This window comes from Orcinus orca, chromosome 18 (genome assembly GCF_937001465.1).
Source record: "Orcinus orca chromosome 18, mOrcOrc1.1, whole genome shotgun sequence".
In the NCBI taxonomy this organism is placed as follows: domain Eukaryota; kingdom Metazoa; phylum Chordata; class Mammalia; order Artiodactyla; family Delphinidae; genus Orcinus; species Orcinus orca.
Window position 1 is genome coordinate 58,358,387 of NC_064576.1, and position 19,986 is coordinate 58,378,372.

General features: G+C 40.6%; 1 protein-coding gene across 10 annotated transcripts in view; it reads left to right on the forward strand.

The window, feature by feature from the left end:
* The window catches only part of LRCH1 (leucine rich repeats and calponin homology domain containing 1), a 189,071-nt gene that overhangs the window by 75,253 nt on the left and 93,832 nt on the right, over positions 1-19,986 (forward strand). For all 10 annotated transcript variants that reach the window (XR_007473035.1, XR_007473034.1, XM_049701047.1 and 7 more), the window contains one exon: positions 15,376-15,520. Coding sequence is in view for 8 of the 10 variants with exons in the window: in XM_049701047.1 (XP_049557004.1) it covers positions 15,376-15,520 (145 nt within the window). In the remaining 2 variants the exon portion in view is untranslated. The remainder of the gene's footprint in view (positions 1-15,375; positions 15,521-19,986) is intronic.

Genomic DNA, 19,986 nt, shown 5'->3' on the forward strand with positions numbered 1-19,986 from the left:
GTCTGGGACTCTTTCTGTCTGAAGGCCACCAGGAGACCTCAGCTTGGGATCTATCCTCTCCTTCCTATTTTAGATCTGCAGTAAAGTTTTGAGGCTTTTTGCAAGCTTTCAACTCCGAGGTATTTTGGAAAACTGTAATTTTGTTTGTTCTCCACTGTATGCATGTGGTCTCTTAGAACACGCATGTGATTATTTTCTGCATCCTTTCCATAGCAAACATTTCCCCCTAAACTACAGCTTCCAAAAGTGGATTCTCGAGTGCATTTGGCAGTCTCCCTTGGAATGAACAACTTGTTACAATGTTGAGGCTTTCTAGGTGGCTTCCAACCTTGTGTTGGGGTTTGCCCCTCATGTTCAGAAGATAGACCTGCCCAGTGCATTCCATATTTTTCCAGCAAGCCATGCGGTGCTATTGAGTTATTATGAAACTTAATTTGATGATGATGAGGGTGGTCTATAAAATAGCACTTTGGGTAGTTTTTCCCATAAAATAGCAATTTGTGGAAGACCATTAGCATGTAGCCTGGACTCTGAAGCTAGATTATTTGGGTTTGAATCTCAGCTTTGCAACTTTTTTTTCTTGTACTTTTGTTTCTTTTTACTGTTAAATTGTTAATCTACCTGGAATTTATTTTGGTAAAAGGAGTCAGGTTTGTCTCTGGCTGTTTATTCTTTTTTAAATGATATTTTAAATGATTTTGGGGGTGAAACATTATGTAACAAAGTTTACCATTTTAACCACTGTGAGGTGTACAATTCAGTGGCATTAAGTACATTTATTATGGATCAAATTATTTTACCCCTCTTTGTCTCAGTTTCTTCATCTTGAGAAACTGTTATCCAGTGGGCATAACATCCCCATTAAGTTTTTATGAGCTGATAAGCTCAGAGAAAACACTCGATGTGCCTGGGAGACAGTAAGTACTCAATAATGATTAGTGGCCATGGTGACTTATAGCACTGGCAGGGCCCACATTTGCTGGTAGGAACCGTCGATGAGCTAGTGCTGTATGTGTGGTGCATATATACATATGAACGCTTAGGTGGGGCAGTTACTGCCCACTGACTCAGTGTGAAGACCAGAGACTTCTCATGACAGACACTGAATAATTTTGCATCCATCATTTTTGTGTCCACTTTAGCATGGGACTAATGTGCGGTTTGAACTTCAGGAGGAAAAAAAGATTTTCTAAGATTTGGATTTCAAATTGTTTGTGAAGCAATTAATAATGAAAAGATAAAAACCTATGTTGATTTCAAGTTTAAAGCATAATTCAAGAGGCTGAAAGTGGGTAGACTTCTGAATATATTCCATGCACACTAGCTCTTTTCAGAACCTTGGATAAAAAGCTCTTGCTTTACAAAAATGTAAGCAACAGTTATTTGTCATGCATGAATTGTAGATGAGGAAACTGACCAAAATGAGAGGAAAAAGAAGTCTCAAAAAAATGAGCATTTTGTTTACATTTAAATCTTCCAGAAACCATATATTTGAAAATAATATACCAGTTAAATATATTTTCTTAAATAATTTAGATAAACTGCATTTCTATTATAGTTTCTAATAAGTGATAATGTGAAGCAGTTTCTGTTTCATTATCAACAATCTTATTACTTTTTGGTTCAGCAAGAAGCTTCCAGCTAGATCTGTAAAAAGGATACAGAAATCATCTGAAACTATTTCTAGACTTAAAATTCATGTTCCTACAATGGAATATACTATATTCAGTCACCATCACAAAAATGCCTTTCTTATCAGTGCTGCCCTAGCTAAGTGTGAACTTTAAAAATTGGAAATCAGGCACTTTGTAGACAGTCCACACTTTGTTTCATATTCTTGCGCTAAGAAAAAAAATTGCCCAAGTAAGTGTTTCTGGAAGGAGTCAAATTTCTCAATTGCCTTGGTAGTTTAGCCTACAGTATTTTTGTTGTTTTAGGAATTGATCGTGACCCTAAGTATAACTGAAAGGACACTCATTTCTAAAGCATGGATCATGATTGGTTCCTAAAAGGTGAGTGATAATGTAGCAGTTAAATGCTGTCATCATATTACACACACTTGGTCAGGGTGTCAGTATAAAACTATCATTATCATTGAACTGTACAGTAACACACGGGACAGAATGCTATAGTGGAAATAACGCTGGATTTTGGTTCAAAAAGTCTGAATTCCAGAATTCATCATGGCTCTCAGGCCATGGAACCAAGCCTTTGGGTTTCAAGAAGTTGTGATTGGAAAGAGAAGGACATTGGCTTTATGGTAGCAGCTGCTGGAGATCCTTTGCTAGCTCATTTTCTTTTGTCAGTTTTCACTTTTTTCCAGGGTAATGTCATATATGACCACTCCTTACTTATATGCCGATGTCTTCCAAACCTACATTTTAGCCAAGACCTTTCTTATGGGCTCCAGACCCAAAATCCAATGGTCAACAGACCACGCTGTTGCCCCATAGATACATTAGATCAATGTATCAAAGACTAAACTCAGCAGGACTCTCCTCTCCCACCATTACCCACAAACCTAGTTCTTTTTTTGAGCAAGTGGCATGCTTCCGGGCATTTACCCAAGCCAGAAACCCCAAGATGCCCTCAGCTCTTTCTTTCTCTTCACTTTCTATATTTAACAGAGCACTAAGCACTGCCAATTCTGCCTCATAAATGTCTCCCTTATCCATTCCCTCCTGTTGATGGTGGTGGTGATGGTGAGGATGACGACGGTGCTGATGACCATTCTTCCCTATCGAACGTCTTTGCCTTACTTCCGGCCCTTCTCATTTCTCACCTGGATTTTTGTCGTCACTCTTTTTAACCATGCATCCCTGCTGAACATCAACCCCACGTGCCCCAGCCATAATGCCAGTGACAGTTCCTCAGCGAGCTACCCCGTCCCTCCATTCTTCAAGTGGGCTGCGCCTGTTGGTCTGGAGTGAATTACCCGCCCTGCCTCTGGCGGTCTCCCAGACACTTGTCCAGAGACTCAGCTTACAGGTCAATGCCTCCTTGAAGCCTTTCTCAACCTTTCAGACAGAATTGATATTTAACCATGCTGATAAAAATAGATCTAATTCATTGTACATTTTCTTTGATTTCTCTTCCTCTCCTGTTAGACCCTGAGTTACTTGTGGTTATGAATTGAGTGTTCAATTCATGTTGCTCTATACAACATCTGGAATGTTGTGCCCAGCTTGTAGAGACATCCAGAAAATGACTGAGTGAGTGTAGATGGTTTTACTTGTGGTGGGAAGGGATAGGGAAGATGCCACACAGCCTTGGGAGTCCCCCACCCCCACCCCACCTGGCCAGCATCTGTGACTTACCGCTGAGTAGGCTCACCTGTGGTGGCTTTGCTTGGCTCTCTCCAATTAGATACGTACTCTAGGACCAGAGCTGCAAACTATAAGCCAATACTTTTTTTTTCATCTCTATGTTGAGCTTTCTGATAGGCAAAGGTACTGAGGTTGGACATGACCAAATGAACACAGTGAAATATGCACCTTCTCTTGGGCATTTGTATGCACTGTGGCTGTCCCAGCCATCTCACTTTCAGTTCACGACCACCGGCACTCACTCTGTGTTTCTCCAGTGCTGTCACTTTCCTGCTCTCTTATTGACGACTTCAGACTTTGCCTCTCCTAAAACTGTTAACATCTTCTCCTCCCTCCCTCCCTCTCAGCTATTTGGGCTTGCAGGCAATCAGAAGGGGACTTCGCTGTGTGCCCACCACCCTATCCACTCAGTTATCTGCATCTGTGCCCAGATCTGCTCGCTGCCTTACCTCCGTTGCTGGAGAGGAATTGTCCACGTCCCTATGGAAGGCTGCCACCTCCACCTTCTTAAGATCATCACACTGGTTCCCTCTGCTGGAGCCCCACAAGGTTCCCTGGTGTCCCTGCCGTGTGGCCCCTCCTCCCACCTTAGGGCTCTTCCATTTGCTGTTCATCCTGGGGAGAGGCTTATCTCCCCAGATATACCCATGACTTCTTCTCTTCCTTCCTTCAACTCTTCACTCATTTTCACTTTATTGGTGAATTCTCCCTGGTCATCCTGTTCAAATTTGCAGTCCCCTGCTCCAGACTTCCTATTTCTTTATTCTACTTTATTTTTCTCTATTAGTTTTGTTTAGGTCATACCCCACTAGAATGTAAGCTCTGGAGGGCGGGGGTTTTGCCAGTGATCACTGCTTTTTGCCCACTGCTCAGAACTATTCCTGGTACCCAGTGGGTGCACAAAAAGTATTTGTTGAGTGACTCTGTTGCGAAGAAGCTTTCCCAAACAGAAAAGCATAATGAATTGTCCTTTTCCCTCTCTTAAAACTATAGGCTTCATTTGAAATTTCAAGTTTCAGTTTTATCCAAAAGATAACAAAGTTGAATTTAAAATTCCCCCAAATAATGTGTCTATTTTCAAAGAAGGACAGACAAATGAAACAATAATTTAAGGCTGCTCTGAGCATTTTTATACACATAAAATGTCATTAGTGGTAAAAATAATATTTTTATTATGTATTAGAAGATTACTGTGGATTTTCAAATAGACTGATGTATAAGACTGGCTTTCTTATGGAATATTACATTTAAATATTACAGTAACTTTAGATTTCTTGAATCATATCTGCTTAAAAATATCACTAGCAATGTCTTTAAGGGTTTTTCTTTTTTAATTAAGTTTGTGATAATGATTTCTCCTTTGACATTATCAGCAATATGTTGAAACTGGCTCAGAACTTGTGGGTAGCTTTTAAAATTTTGTCTCATTTGAGATTAATGAACCACTGATATAATGGACACCATATGATATAAAATTTGAATTCTGTATGATTTCTATTTCAAAGTGATGGCTGTTACCCTCACTCTCCTTGATGTTTAACACAAGTATTTGGGGAACTTGAATCATGGATTATCTGGTTAGTAGAACTGTGATTTAGTTCAGAGTTAATAAAAGGAAAGATTCATTTCTTTATCTTAGAACTCTCTAAGAATGTACTAATGTGTTTCCATGCCAGTTAGAAAGTCTCTCGGAGGGTCAATAATTTTATCTTTGATAGTTAAAGATCTTACACGGTCTCATGCCTGAGATTATTTACAACATTGCAAAAGCCAAAATACTTGATTTGCCTCTAGAAACCTCCTTTTAATGAGAGACCAAATCAATAATAAAAAATATAAAAGCATTCCATCCTCTTTACCTTGGGGGGGTAATATTAACTTTCCTAATGTTTTTATTTGCTATTTTTAAAATATATAATAAAAGAATCTAATTAATTGATGCTTATGGTTTTCTGACGTTCCGTAGACTCTTTCACAGTATATTTGATTTCAAAAGCTAACAAAGGTAAAAATCCTGGAAAAAAATTATGGTAAGGTCTTTTTATTATAAAGGGCTTTCTTTCAGCAAATAACATTTGTTTTATGGTTGAGAGGTTTTTTTTTTAATAAATTTATTTATCTATTTATTTATTTTTGGCTGTTTTGGGTCTTCGTTGCTACGCATGGGCTTTCTCTAGTTGCGGCGAGCGGGGGCTACTCTTCGTTGCAGTGTGAGGGCTTCTCGTTGCAGTGGCTTCTCTTGTTGCGGAGCACCGGGCTCTAGGTGCGCAAGCTTCAGTAGTTGTGGTGCATGGGCTTAGTGGCTCCGCGGCATGTGGGATCTTCCCGGACCAGCACTTGAACCCATGTTCCCTGCATTGGCAGGCAGATTCTTAACCACTGCGCCACCAGGGAAGCCCCTGGTTGAGGTTAATATTTATGTAATCAACTCACAACTGTGCCTTGTTTCATTCTGGGTAGTAAACCTGGAATGGTAGTAAACTCCAGGCAGACTGAGGCCATGGAGTTCAAGGTTGGCCACTCTGTCTTCTGCTCTGTTCACAGAAAGTCCACTCTCTTCCTTTACCTCCAATACAGTCATGTGAGTTTGAGCCCTTAGAGCCCTTGGGACTCACTTTCTTTGCATTCCCCATTTACTCATCGTGCAGCCCTTGCCAGATCCCTTAATCACTAGTAACTAGTTTTCCTCTAGTTACAATGTGACGGAGACGATCCATGAACTGGCTGGTGAGTGATTGTCACCAGCTGCTCAACTTTAGTCCAGCAGCAAGGTATTTGTTTCATTTTAAATACTTTATCATGTGCTTTACTGAAGTGCTCTTTGAGCTCTAGAACCTCACAGGGAAAGCTCCAGAGACTCTGTTCTCCCTCCTGCACCCCAGAGAACCCAAGGGTTCCTGCCCCGCTCACAGCACCTGAGCAGTTGCCCTTAGTCTGACCTGCCAGGGGGCTGGCCCGCACACTCTCTTTTCCCCGCCTAGGGTCTCAGCAGAGCCCCATGCTGTGTCTCCTTTGGGCTCCTCTGCACCCTCGGGGACCCCCGTTCCTGCGGTTATCTGTGGCTGTGCTTCTTCTCACATGTCTCTCTAGAATTTTACCATGGGGCTCTGTGTCTCTCTTCCTTTCTGCTCTGTGAGATTGTTAAAGCCGAAGCCATGCCCTGATTTATTTCTTTTCTCAACTGTCATTTGTTGAGTTCCAGGCACTGCTATTCACTCTTCTTCCCAGCATTTATGAGGTGCAGTTGTATCAAGCACATAACAATGGTTGGCAGTGTGATGAGTGTATACGTGTATGTGGATCAGTGGGTGGAGGTAGAGAACACTGTTAGGTAAGGTAAGTGCTGATTTAGTGGTACTTGGTCATAGAGTTGCCTAATAACGTTGATGGTGTAGATGCGCCATCTGTCCCTGTGTAATTCCCCAAAGTTGTCCCCTTCACTCAGGCTTCCAGCCTGGCATGGTAAGTAATTTCTGTTATTCTGGGAAATTGTAAGTTCCAGGATAATGTTTGTATTTTGTGACCATTTTAAAAAGCATTCTTTGTTTTCAATTGTGATAAAATAACATGTAGCATAAAATTTACCATCTTAACCATGTTTAAGGGCCCAGTTCGGTGGCATTAAGTACATTCATGTTGTTGTGTACTGTCACCATCGTCCATCCACAGAACTCTTTTCACCTTGCAAAACTGAAACTCTGTACCTACTAAATAATAACTTAACATCCTGCCTTCCCCCAGCTTCTGGCAACCATCATTCTACTTTCTGTCTCTCTGAGTTTGACGACTTTAGGAACCTCGTGTAAGTGGAATCATACAGTATCTGTCTTTTTGTGACTGGCGTATTTCACTTAGCATAATGTCCTCAAGGACATGTGGTAGCATATGGCAAACTTTCCTCCCTTTTTAAAGCTGAATGCTAATCCATTGTATGTATAGACCACATTTTGCTTATCCATTCATCCTTGTTGGAGATTTGGGTTATTTCTACCTTTTGACTATTGCAAATAATGCTACTTAAAGCAACCATGCTCTATGAGAAAATTAGTATTTTCCTTTCAAATTAGTATTTCTCATTTTAAAGATTATTACTGTTGATGGGCTGTTTTTATTATGTCTCAGAGCAAAAGTTCTGTTTAAGCAAATGGGAAATGATTTATTAGCTAAACAGAATCACTAGGGAATGGGTCATTTCAGAGAAACTGTAACCACCTAAAATGTTTTTGTTTTGAGTAATTTTACACAAAAACATTAAAAATAGACACTGCCCTGCTCTCTTGAACAGAACATTTGAAAGATAGTTTAGGGCTTCCCTGGTGGCGCAGTGGTTAAGAATCTGCCTGCCAATGCCGGGGACACAGGTTCAAGCCCTGGTCCGGGAAGATCCCACATGCAGCAGAGCAACTAAGCCCGTGCACCACAACTACTGAGCCTGTGTGCCTAGAGCCCGTGCTCCACAACAAGAGAAGCCACAGCAATGAGAAGCCCGCACACCACAACAAAGAGTAGCCCCAGCTCACCGCAACTAGAGAAAGCCCGTGAGCAGCAACAAAGACCCAACGCAGCCAAAAATAAATAAATAAATTTTAAAAAAAGACAGTTTAATTCCCAAATATGTTAACTCTTGCTAGGTTATTCAGCATTGTGAGTATTATTTCGGTCCTACTAGTACATTGTGCTATAATATTTAGAAGGGCTCTGACCATTACATTTAAAATACTTAAATTTTAATATGTATATTTCACTCTTTGTTACTTTTTTTTTTTTTAGAAGCACACTTTCTTATGGCTACCTCCCTTTAAAAAATCTATTTGTTGCTTCTGAAATGCAGTGGGACTGAAACAGTCAATAATAGCTTTTGTTAGAATTGTGTTTAAGAGTAAAAGCTTCTGAGTGAGCCTTTCAGAGATTCTTTAAGTAAAATGATTAGACTTTGGAACAGGAATTTCCTGCCACCCGCCAATTCCATCTGCGGTGGTCTTTTAAAATATGATTTCCTCATTTTTTTTGGCAACACTTTGGATAGAAGAAGTACAATAAAGAAATCAGTTTTTGCTATCAACATTTCAGTAATGCAGTTGTTCAGGAAAAGGCCACCTATAGGTAATTACCTCTTTAGTACTTTGTGGGCTCAATAGGTATCAGCTGCTAATAAAATCACCAGGCCAAGAGGCTGTCATTATATCCTTTTTGGCATTTCCCAAGACCAATTTCTATATCTTATTTCCTCCTTCAGCTTGGGAAAGGGAGCCTTCAAACCAACTTATAGGTTTTTCACTCATAATACACAATTGTTTTTTCTATTCTTTCATCTCTGATTTATTATTGTCATGAGGCATTTGTACATATGGTGTGCTTCGTGTGCTTGTCAGCTAGATTTTAAACTCCTTCCCAGCCCAGGCCTTCTTTCTTGCTAGAAATACTGCATTTGGAACCCAGCATTAGCTAACATAATGACAGAGACTATTCTTAGAGTCCTTCCCTCTGTGCCAGGTGCTGCTCTAAGGACTTTATATGTATCATCTCATTTAATCCTTCCAATAATTCAGCGGAGCCAGTACTATTATTATCCTCACATTACAGGCAAAGAAACTGCGGCATAGAGAAATTAAGTAATTATTTCCGAGTCTACACACTAAGTGGTGGGATCAGGATTTGAACTCCAGCTGCCTGACCTAAGAATCTGCTTTCCTGCCACATTTACTCAGTGAATATTTATTAAGCTCTTACCGTCTACCGGTGAACAATGTAAAGATCCCAGCCTTCATGGAACTTTCATTCCAGTAACAACCAAAATACATGAGTAAACTGTATGCTATTTTAGAAGGTTATCCAAGTGCTAAGACAAAAAAGAAAATGTAGAACAGACGGAGGGGGGTTAAGATGGACATGCTGACATTTTAAGTAGGTCATCAGGGAAGACTTCATGGTTCATACGGAGGAATTGTTTAACAAATCTCTAGTGTTTGACAAGATTTTTTTTATTGATCTCTTAGAGATGTAGCATGAAATCTTGGCTGACTCACTCGAAACTTTTATGAATCCTCTTACTAGTTCTGCCTGTTTAACACTGGAAGTGTCTGGTGGTTTTATCTCCAGAGTCAAGGATGAGTCAGCCCACGGGCTCTGCTTCACTGCCTGGAGCAGGCTCCCTTACTCCAGAGCATTTCCAAATGTGCAGTTGTCCCGGGAGTGCCCCATGGGGGCTGAATCACGGGGCTGGGCGGGGTGTCTGTGCTGAAAGAGGAGGGGCAGTCCGACACCCAGGACATTGTGGAGGGCTCCCCTGTAGAAGGATATAGCTGAGATTCTTCTGGAGAGACCCCTGCCTACCTAGAAGAAAAGGGATATGGATTGTCCAGACAGGGCAAGCGGCCCCAGACCATCCTTCCACCCAAGCATTATCTCTGAACAGTGGACCCAGGAGGGACCGAGCAAGAGGGTGCAGATGGCCTGGCACAGAGTGTCCCTTCAGTACAAGGAAGACATTGGGTCCCATATGCTTGTCTGTGGGTCAGGGGGTTAGATTTATATGTGAAGGACACATATTTCACCCAGTTATTGAGACATCATGATAGGTGCCAATAGGCTAAAATTAAACTTCCATGATAACATGTTTATCCTTCAACTCAAAGCATGTCTCATTTGGTCCTTTCGGAACTGGGCGTGACTCGACCGCCAGTGATCAGGCCTTTTCTTCTGACCAGAAAGCAAGACGTTGCAAATTAGGTTGCCAGCTGTGCTGGTCCATTAGGCTTCTGCTGGCGGCTGTGGCGGCTGATAGCTCAGCATGTCGCCGGTGGAGAGTGGGAGGCCCCGTCCAGTCCCTCCTGAGGCATCACTTTCCTTTTTTATACAAAAACAACATGGTGCCTCTGAGGGTGCTGACTGCATACCAGATTCCACTGACTGTTTTTCTACCCTCCTCTGCTCATTTTTATTCCTTTGGCTACTTTATTTTAGGGCTTTGCAAAGCTTGTTTTGGCCGGGTCGAAACTTATTGTTTTATTTCTGGCTGCTCTGCTCTCATGTGAACGTTTCAATTAAGAAGCAGACACGAGGAGGACGTGGTTCTGGAGTTCCGGTTTGCTGCCCGGCTGTTTGCCCAGAGCTGCGGTGGACCCCGCTCCCCAGGGCCAGGCTAGACCGCTGGGCAGGTTTCCAGCAAGGAAGGACGGAGTCCAGCTTGGGGGTAGGCAACCGGGCACCATGACACGTGCTCTTCTTCCTGGAGAAAATATTAGGACCTGGTCAAAGATCACCTACTTTTAGTCCAGAGCTTTGGGATCATTTAATGCCTCCTGACCCGGCACCAGAAACGGATCTGTTATTATTATTGTTTTTTAAATTAGAGATACGCACAAGAACAACTGACCTTCCCTAATCGCAGTCCTACAAGGCCGACCCGGCAGTGGTTCAGAACTACCTACTGGTTCAGTTCTTGCCTCTGCCACTTACTAGCTCTGTCACCTCAGGCAAGTTACCTAACCTCTCTGGGCCTTGGTGTCCACACATACCAGGGAGTTACAACAGCACCTGCCTCCCTAGGTTATGGTGAAGATTCAGTGAGGAAAAAACCAAATTTTCTCTGATCGTAGCTAACCGATGATATGAAAACTCCGTTGCAGATCGGATTTTTGTTGCTCTGATTGTATCCAAAAAACAGTTGAGTTGGAATTTAGAGTAAGAATCTCATTGAGCAGTGGTTAACCCTGGATTGGCACAGGCTTTCTTTCCCGAGCCTGTTGTCTAAACCGGACCCTTCCTGGGTCTGATCGCCTGCTCCTAGGAGAGCGCCACCTGTTGGTGGGTCTTGCTTTAGGTAGGAAGCTGAGAGGGTGCATCACCGGTGTTTCCCCTGGGATAGTGGGAATCAACTGGATATACAGGGATGCCCAAGTCATACCCTAGTACTTCTGGCCATGGACCCCAGACTTCAGGATTTTTAAAAGTGATTCCAGTATACCAACGAGATTGAGAAATGCTAGGCGAATACTTTATTTAGGGAAATAGCTCATAAGTGGGTTCATTTATACCTCCATGTATTTATGACAAAATTAGAGAAATAAACAACAAAAAGAAACACAAATTCCTCATCACTGTTTATCTCTAGTTTAAAAGCTTACTTATCTTTCTATCACTCGGAAAGTACTGGGCTTCTCACAGCTCCTGACCCGTTTGCCCAAGCTGGTTTGGGTTGTATTTCAAAATAAAGATACAGATTGCCTCCTTAACATTTGCCTGTCATCTTTGAGCTCTTATTCTTTCTGTCTTTCCTGGGTTGGAGAACCTTCATTGCTCCCATCTTGGTCTGTCTGTCGTCATGACCGGGACAGCCAGGCTTCTGCTTGCTACTTGAGCTCTTTCTGTCTCTGGCATGGATCTGCCCTTTCCAAGTCCCAGTTAGGGACACTCACATCTGTGTGGGCACCATGAACTGACCGTCTGCTCACGTCTTTAATTACAACTAAGTCCTGGATCTCTTCCTCCTCCTGTGTGTGTGTGTGTGTGTGTGTGTGTACGTGTGTGTGTTTTAAAAGAGAGACCAGACCCCATTTTAGTTCTTTGCTTTCAGCTGATAGGAAGACTTTTGAACAAGCTATGTCATTTGTTCCATTGTTTATAATCGGATTATCCACTCTGGATTATCAAAGTCAAAACGTCTTAATCCAGACTGACTTCCCCAGCCTTTCTGGGCATCTTTCCCATTGCGGGTTAGTGGACGCCCAAGGATCCAAGATGATTTCTGCGTGAGCCTAAGTCAATTATAGGAAAGCAAACCTGCTCGTTTTTTCGCACCCTCTTTTTCTCTTCCAATAAGAAAGTTAGATGAGAATTAAATGATATTCAGACCCAAGCAGGAAAAGTAAGTCACGTATTTGAAAACTCATTCTAAACTCTTTAGTGAAACAGAGTGCTTATGTAAGATTAGGATAATTGGCAGTTGAAGCCAGAGTTTCTACTTATCAAGTTTCCTATAGCCACTTCCAGAATTTAGCCCATCAGGTGACATATTGTTTTCATTACTTTCTCTTTTGAACTTAATGTTTATAACTTTCTTATCCTCTGAGTCTTTACACAGAACATGTTGACTCTGTTTTTATTGCATTTTGGGTAAATAAAAATGCAGTGAAGATTTAATCACCGTATCTTCCTAATAATCTAGCTGTGGGACACATCATGATCTTGCAGAGTGGTCTCACATGGGGAACTCAGTCAGGCCTTGCAGTTAGACATACTTAGGTGTGAATATGATTACTTATTTCTGTGGCTTTGGACAAGTCACATAAGCTTTCTGAGCCAGTTTCCTCATCTTTAGGTTGGCGGTGACACTGCTCCTTGCATTGGTTTAAATGAGGTACTAGATACAAAGCTCCAGGCATAATGCCTGGCTTGATGGAAGTGCTCAAGGGATGATAACATTTACCCATCTGGATTTTAGCTCTTTATTTGTACTTTTTTTTTAAGCACAATTAGAACCTTTTACCTTATGGTTCAATTCAGGGTTTGTGCCTTTCATCTTTCAAATGATAAACTTTTTAAAAGTAGCCCTCTGTGTTTTTCATTTCTGCAGAAATCATGCACTTAGTAAATGTTGATGAAAATGTCAATAATCTGGGTAGTGATGCTAAACAAACAGGAAAGGAAAACTTTTGTTCCTTTCTGTTTTTCAGCTTTGTTTTAATTTAATCTAGGCATCTGTTTCTATTGATATACAGGCATTGAAAGAATCTAAGCTACATGTAGGTTTTGTGATTTCTTCCCTTTTAATTTAGAAACCGGTACACAAACCCAGGATGATAGGGGTGCGTTGCATAGGTAAATTCTCACTGACTCAGTGAACACGGAGGTCTGTTCATGTGGCTAGCATTGTAGGTTCCGGCGTGACAGGTGCCCACCATTAACACCTTATAACTTTATTTATAGTGGATAATATAATACTATCAAAAAAAGAATTCCTGGAAAAATACAAAATAGCTCAATTAAAGGATTAGGGCGATACTGTTGGCCAGACCCTGGACAGCTGATAGTTTTGCATGTGATTTTCCTATTGAAATTCTCAGAGACCTTAAAAGAAGTTTACTGCAGTGTGAATCATAGAAGAAGGGGAAGGGAAAACAAGGATGACAGTGGAGAGATGATCATATACTATTTCATATTTCACTCTTTTTATATGATGAATTGTTGAAATAAGTTTTAAAAATCCTTATATTCCTAGAATAAGTCCCACTTAATCATAGTATGTTAATCTTTTTATGTAAGTGCTTAATTCTGTTTGCTCATTTTTTTTTTTTTTTTGGTACGCGGGCCTCTCACTGTTGTGGCCTCTCCCGTTGCGGAGCACAGGCTCCGGACGCGCAGGCTCAGCGGCCATGGCTCACGGGCCCAGCCGCTCCGCGGTATGTGGGATCTTCCCGGACCGGGGCACTAACCCGTGTCCCCTGCATCGGCAGGTGGACTCTCAACCACTGCGCCACCAGGGAAGCCCTGTTTGCTCATTTTTAATTTAGGATTCACATCAGTATTTGGAAAGGAGATTCATATGTAGTTTCCCTTTTGTGTACTTTCTTTGTTGGTTGATGGTATCAGTATTATACCTTGCTGTTTAAATAAGAATTTGGAAAGTTCCCTTCCTTTCCTATGGTTTGAAATGGTTTAAATATTAATCAGAATTATCCCTTAAAACTTTCCTGGAATTCCCCCTCTGAAGCAATCTAGACCTGTTTTTGTTGATTTATGTGTTTATCTATTGGCAGGTCAGTCAGCGAGGTAGCTTTCTGACTTATATTTCATTGTAATAGTGACCTATTTAAGTCCCTCACCCACATAGTGTGATTCCTTAAGTGTATCTGAAGTATTATTTACTGAACATCTTCAATTCATACCGATGAAGCCCCTGCTAAATAAGGGTGAGGTGCTCTGTTGTTGTTGAGTTACTGTTTTCAAGAGTTGGTGGCTCTTTTTTATATTCAGCGTTTCATGGCATTTCACAATCATGTTTACCATGTGAAGGACGATTCTATATTTTTATTGTTGAGATGGTGATACTGTGAACTGTACTGTATGTTTACATTACTCTGTCGACCGTTATTACTGTCTTTGGTACACTTGGCGAGGGAGCCAGTTTTACTGAAGGGCATGCGGTATAGTATCCATCCTTTATAGACACGACTGATTTATCTCTTTCTTGTACATTGTACGTGCTCAGTAATTCTAGTGAATGAAATACTTTAGTATCTACTATGTGTTTGTTTGGGAAAGGTATAAAAGACATGTTCTGAGAGATAATATGTTATGAATGCAAAATTGAATTAAATAAATGAAATATTAAGGTAACTGTGTGTATTCAGATATATTAAAGGATTCAGTTTTACATATTTGTCCAGGGGAAAAATAATTTTCAGATGGAGCGAAAAGTAAATGTTGATTCGGTTGCCCTTATACCTGGCCTGAATTTACAAATTAATATAAAGAGCTAGGACTTCCCTGGTGGCGGAGTGGTTAAGAATCCGCCTGCCAATGCAGGGAACACAGGTTCGAGTCCTGGTCCGGGAAGATCCCACATGCCGCGGAGCAGCTAAACCCGTGCACTACAACTACTGAGCCTGCGCTCTAGAGCCGGTGAGCCACAACTACTGAGCCCACGTGCCACAACTACTGAAGCCCACATGCCTAGAGCCTGTGCTCTGCAACAAGAGAAGCCACCACAATGAGAAACCTGTGCACTGCAACGAGGAGTAGCCCCCGCTTGCCACAACTAGAGAAAACCCACGCGCAGCAAAAAATAAATAAATTTATTAAAAAAAAATAGAGCTAAAACTGTTTCAGCAGTATTTTTGCTTTTCTATATGAATTGGGCTATACAATGCTAGGAAACGGGAATCACAACGCCATAGTAACAATGGTGCAAAAAATGATAGTGTTGATCTAAATGTAGATGATAATGTTTATTTTAAAATGTCTTAAGGAAAAAGTATTGATAGTTGATAAGATTGTATTAGATTATGTTGAAGAGTTATTAACAAGCTATTTTTTCCTTTTCTTATAGATTTATCTAAAAACAGACTGGTTGAAGTTCCAATGGAATTGTGCCATTTTGTATCACTGGAAATTCTTAATCTGTATCATAATTGTATCAGAGTCATTCCGGAGGCCATCATTAATCTGCAGATGCTGACTTACTTAAATTTAAGGTAGGTTGACTATAAAGGTTATAACCAAATTCGATGAAAAAAAATAACTGCTTGCATTTCCATCAGTTTTTTTTTCTTTGATCTTTTCTGATCACCCTTTGAAGTAAATCACATGAAGATTATTGAAGAAATATCTTTTCTAATACATTTGTGGTGCCGTTAATTTCGTTTTTGGCACTAGACTTCTCTGAATGTCAGTAGGACAAGATGTTTCGGTTTCTTAAAATAATTTATACAGCATCATTTATACGTTTTGACTGTTTGGTACTTGGAAACTTGTTGGTATATTTTCTTCGGGTATTGACGTAGATTTTGGAGGAGGAAGGATGAAGGAAGTGGAAAAGGTTTGGGGGTTGGGACAAATTAGGGCCTTGCAGGTTTGGGGGTTATTGGTGCCATTCGGTTTGCTACCCAGCGCTGACTGAGCCTGTTCACTTTAGGCCACCGGAGAAAGTTAAGGAGAAGCACTGAGCAACTCCAGCAAGATACAAAGTTTGCTGTCTTTAGCCCATTAAATTAATTAGGTCAGTGTTTGCTGAGGATGCGTCAGTGTTCTGTATTGACTCTGATTAAGCACAACACAGTGTAACCTATTAATGCACTAAGTAGCCCTGAAGTTAAGAAAACTATTTTAAGGTCTAACTTTTAGACTTCGCTGCTGTGACTGTCAACTTCTCTGGCCAGATTTTGACTCCTTGTTTCCTAAATTCTTGACTCACATCTGGGATGTCAGGAGAGAAGGGGAGCTGTTTTATCAAATCTATCTCTACTGTTAAAACAAAGTTCAAGCCTTTGTGCAGCCTTCACTCTTGTCAGTTGCATTATCTTTTTATTTTATTTTATTTTTTTAAAGAAGATGGTAGGGGTAGGAGTTTTTAGTAATTTATTTATTTATTTTTGCTGTGCTGGGTCTTCGTTTCTGTGCGAGGGCTTTCTCTAGTTGCGGCGAGGGGGGCCACTCTTCATCGCGGTGCGTGGGCCTCTGACTATCGCGGCCTCTCTTGTTGCGGAGCACAGGCTCCAGACACGCAGGCTCAGTAGTTGTGGCTCACGGGCCTAGTTGCTCCGCGGCATGTGGGATCTTCCCAGACCAGGGCTCAAACCCATGTCCCCTGCATTAGCAGGCAGATTCTCAACCACTACGCCACCAGGGAAGCCTCAGTTGCATTATCTTAATGTGCAAAGAGTAGCACCTAACTAGCAGGGCTTGTGCTGTGTAACAATATGCCAAACTTTAAACGACAGGATTCCCAGTAAACCAGGTATAGCATTAATTTATGATAGATAATAATGTCGTTTATTTTTTTAGGGTTTTTGTTGTTTGTTTTGGTTGACCGCTGAGAGTTAGGAGTCTTCTGCAGCTTTCTTTGCAGTCAAAAATGGGTTTTCATCGCATTTCATTAGGACTGCGTATCTTTTTCCTTGGGAGTGAAAAATAAATCTTGGTCATGTTTTTAAGTGGCTCTTACTTATTTTTGGTAAATAAGATGTAGGTTACTATTAGGATAATCTCCAGGCTCAACATATGTAACTTTCAGTTTTCCAGGTTTCTAGTTCATTTGAGTTTTCTTGTGTAAGAGCCATTCATGCTGTTTCTTCTGCAACAGAATGTTGATTACCTTGTTGCCTGATAGAACCAGTAGAGTGGTGTCTACAGATATTGACTCATTATCTCCCTAAAACATCTGCCTTCTAATCCCAACCCATATAGGGGAAATAACCCAAGAGCTATGTAGTTGGTGTGTTTACGTCACTTACCTACTCCTGACACTTTCACCTCCAGCAGCCCTGCATGCAGCAAGTAAATAGGTTTAACTTTGCATTGTTGTTTTAAATATATATATACACTGAGAAACTTTTGGCTATAGATGACATATTTCTTCTGGCATGATGTAAACTATAAAATTCTACAAATACTAGAGAATCTAATCTTAACTTTGTATTTTGCTTTAAAAGCATTAATAAAATTTGTTTTGATAGGGTGATTTTTACGTTGAGCCTAGTTGAGGGTAGAATAACGTTGCCGTCTTCAGATGGTAGAAAGACTATATTGGAATATGAATCTCAGGAGTCTTTAATTCAAGAACAGAGAGAATTTGTTGAAACTGACAATGGTTGAAGAGGAAGTGTATGGAGTATTGTAAACAAAGTTTTGTGATGAATTTCTAAGTAAAGGAAAGGAAAGGAAAGAAATAAAGGGATCATTAAGCACCCAACTTTTTTTTTTTTTTTTTTTTTTTTTGCGGTACGCGGGCCTCTCACTGTTGCGTCCTCTCCCGTTGCGGAGCACAGGCTCCGGACGCGCAGGCTCAGCGGCCATGGCCCACGGGCCCAGCTGCTCCGCGGCATGTGGGATCCTCCCAGACCAGGGCACGAACCTGTGTCCCCTGCATCAGCAGGCAGACTCTCAACCACTGCACCACCAGGGAAGCCCCGACATCTCCTACTTTAATATTACCATGTGTTAAGACATATTCTCTAGTATTGAACTCTTTAAAGGAATTGATAACTAAATGGAGAAGATTAAGAAAAAGTATGTCTCTTACTTTTCAGAGATACTGTATCAGGGTATATGAAAAATGTATGTAAGTCCTCTAATCTCTTTGAAAGCCAGGTACTATATATAGGTATATAACTATTATTATTATATTTTAATAAATTCACTAGGTTTTTAAAAAAATATTTACTTGTTTATTTGGTTGCGCCAGGTCTTAGTTGCAGCTCACTGGTTCCTTAGTTGCAGCACATGGCCTCCTTAGTTGTGGCACATGGGCTCCTTAGTTGTGTCATGTGAACTCTTAGTTGCAGCATGCATGTGGGATCTAGTTCCCTGACCAGGGATCAAACCCAGGCCCCCTGCATTGGGAACGTGGAGTCCTATCCACTGCACCACCAGTGAAAGTCCCTATACATATATAATTATTTTTGATGCCTTCTATCAAATTTACTTCATGAATGTAAACGTGTAATATAAAATAGTAACCTAGGGCAATCTGAAAAGTGACCAGGAGATGGTCATCTTGTTTATTCAGTTATAAGGCCTTTAATTCCTGTTTGATTATTGGGTTTAGTTGAAACATGTCCTCTAGGAATTGGACCCTTGGAATTGAGTTATTTCTCAGTTTGGGAATAATTTAAGGTGGAATGTTATATTTGCATAAAAGATTTATTTGTAGCTTGTGAAATGGTAGGTGACTTATCTGTTTATCTCCAAATGTATAATAATATCTAGAAAATACCAGTGCCATCTAATTAAATTGTAAGTCTTCTAAGATATGCTGAGTAATAACATCACATGATAGTCGTGTTGTCTATGTGAGTTTTTGCTGTCTTCAAACTCCCACCTCCACTCCCACACCCCACCTCCCCACCCCAAGCTGGTAACCAGGAGGAATTTAGAACGTTGTGCTTGTGTGTGATCATGACAGACGTCCCCTTCATAACAACCAGGGTTGAGCACTGTGGCCTTTTCATGTCTTTTCTACCCTTCATGAAAACTAAGTCAACAAAATAAAAGGTATTTCTTCTTGGGTATGGTGAAGAGGCATGGTGGAATTCTGTTGACTCTTGGCCTTTGGAGGAGAAACTGCCAATCCATTTAACTGCAAAAGAAACAGGGCACTCAGGTTGCTGCAAAAGGACTGCTTTGTAGGAGAGCTGCTGAGTCCCCTTCAATCTAATTTTTTCTCCGTGATAGTTACAAATGAGATATTATGGCAGCGAAAAAAAACTCATATTCTATTTTTTAGTAGTCCATTTGATTGAGTGATTATTTTTTAATTGAAGTATAGTTGATGTACAGTATTATATAAGTTACAGGTGTACGACGTAGTGATTCACAATTTTTAAAGGCTGTGCTCCATTTATAGTTATAAAATATTGGCTGTTTTCCCTGTGTTGTATAATATGTCCTCGTAGCTTATTTATTTTATACATAATAGTTTGTACCTCTTTATTTCCTACCCCTATATTGCCCCGCACGTCCCTCTTCCTACTGGTAACCTCTAGTTTGTTCTCTGTATCTGTGAGTCTGTTTCTTTTTTATTATATTCACTAGTTTGTTTTATTTTTTAGATTCCACATATAAACAGTATCATACAGATTTTGACAAGACATTTTCTAGACAGAAGCATTTAATCAAATCAAGCATTTAATCAAATTGTCACTCATTTAGATGTGTTGGGGAAGTCTGTATAAATTTCAGAAAATTAAAGAAATACTGTAAATTACTTTTGAGCACACAGTGTAGACTGGCTCAGATATAGCATGGTGTGAAACAGCTTTGACAAATAGGCAAGTTCAGTGGGCTTTATCAATAAATACCCCGAACACTTTCTTTTCTGTAGTGCTTAGGATTTTTTCTCTTATTTCTATTAGCCAGAGAAAAAGAGTTGCTCGATAAAGTAGTGCAGAGAAGCTGCTTTTCAAGTTCCACAGATTTCATGTTTCTATACTTAAAATTAAAC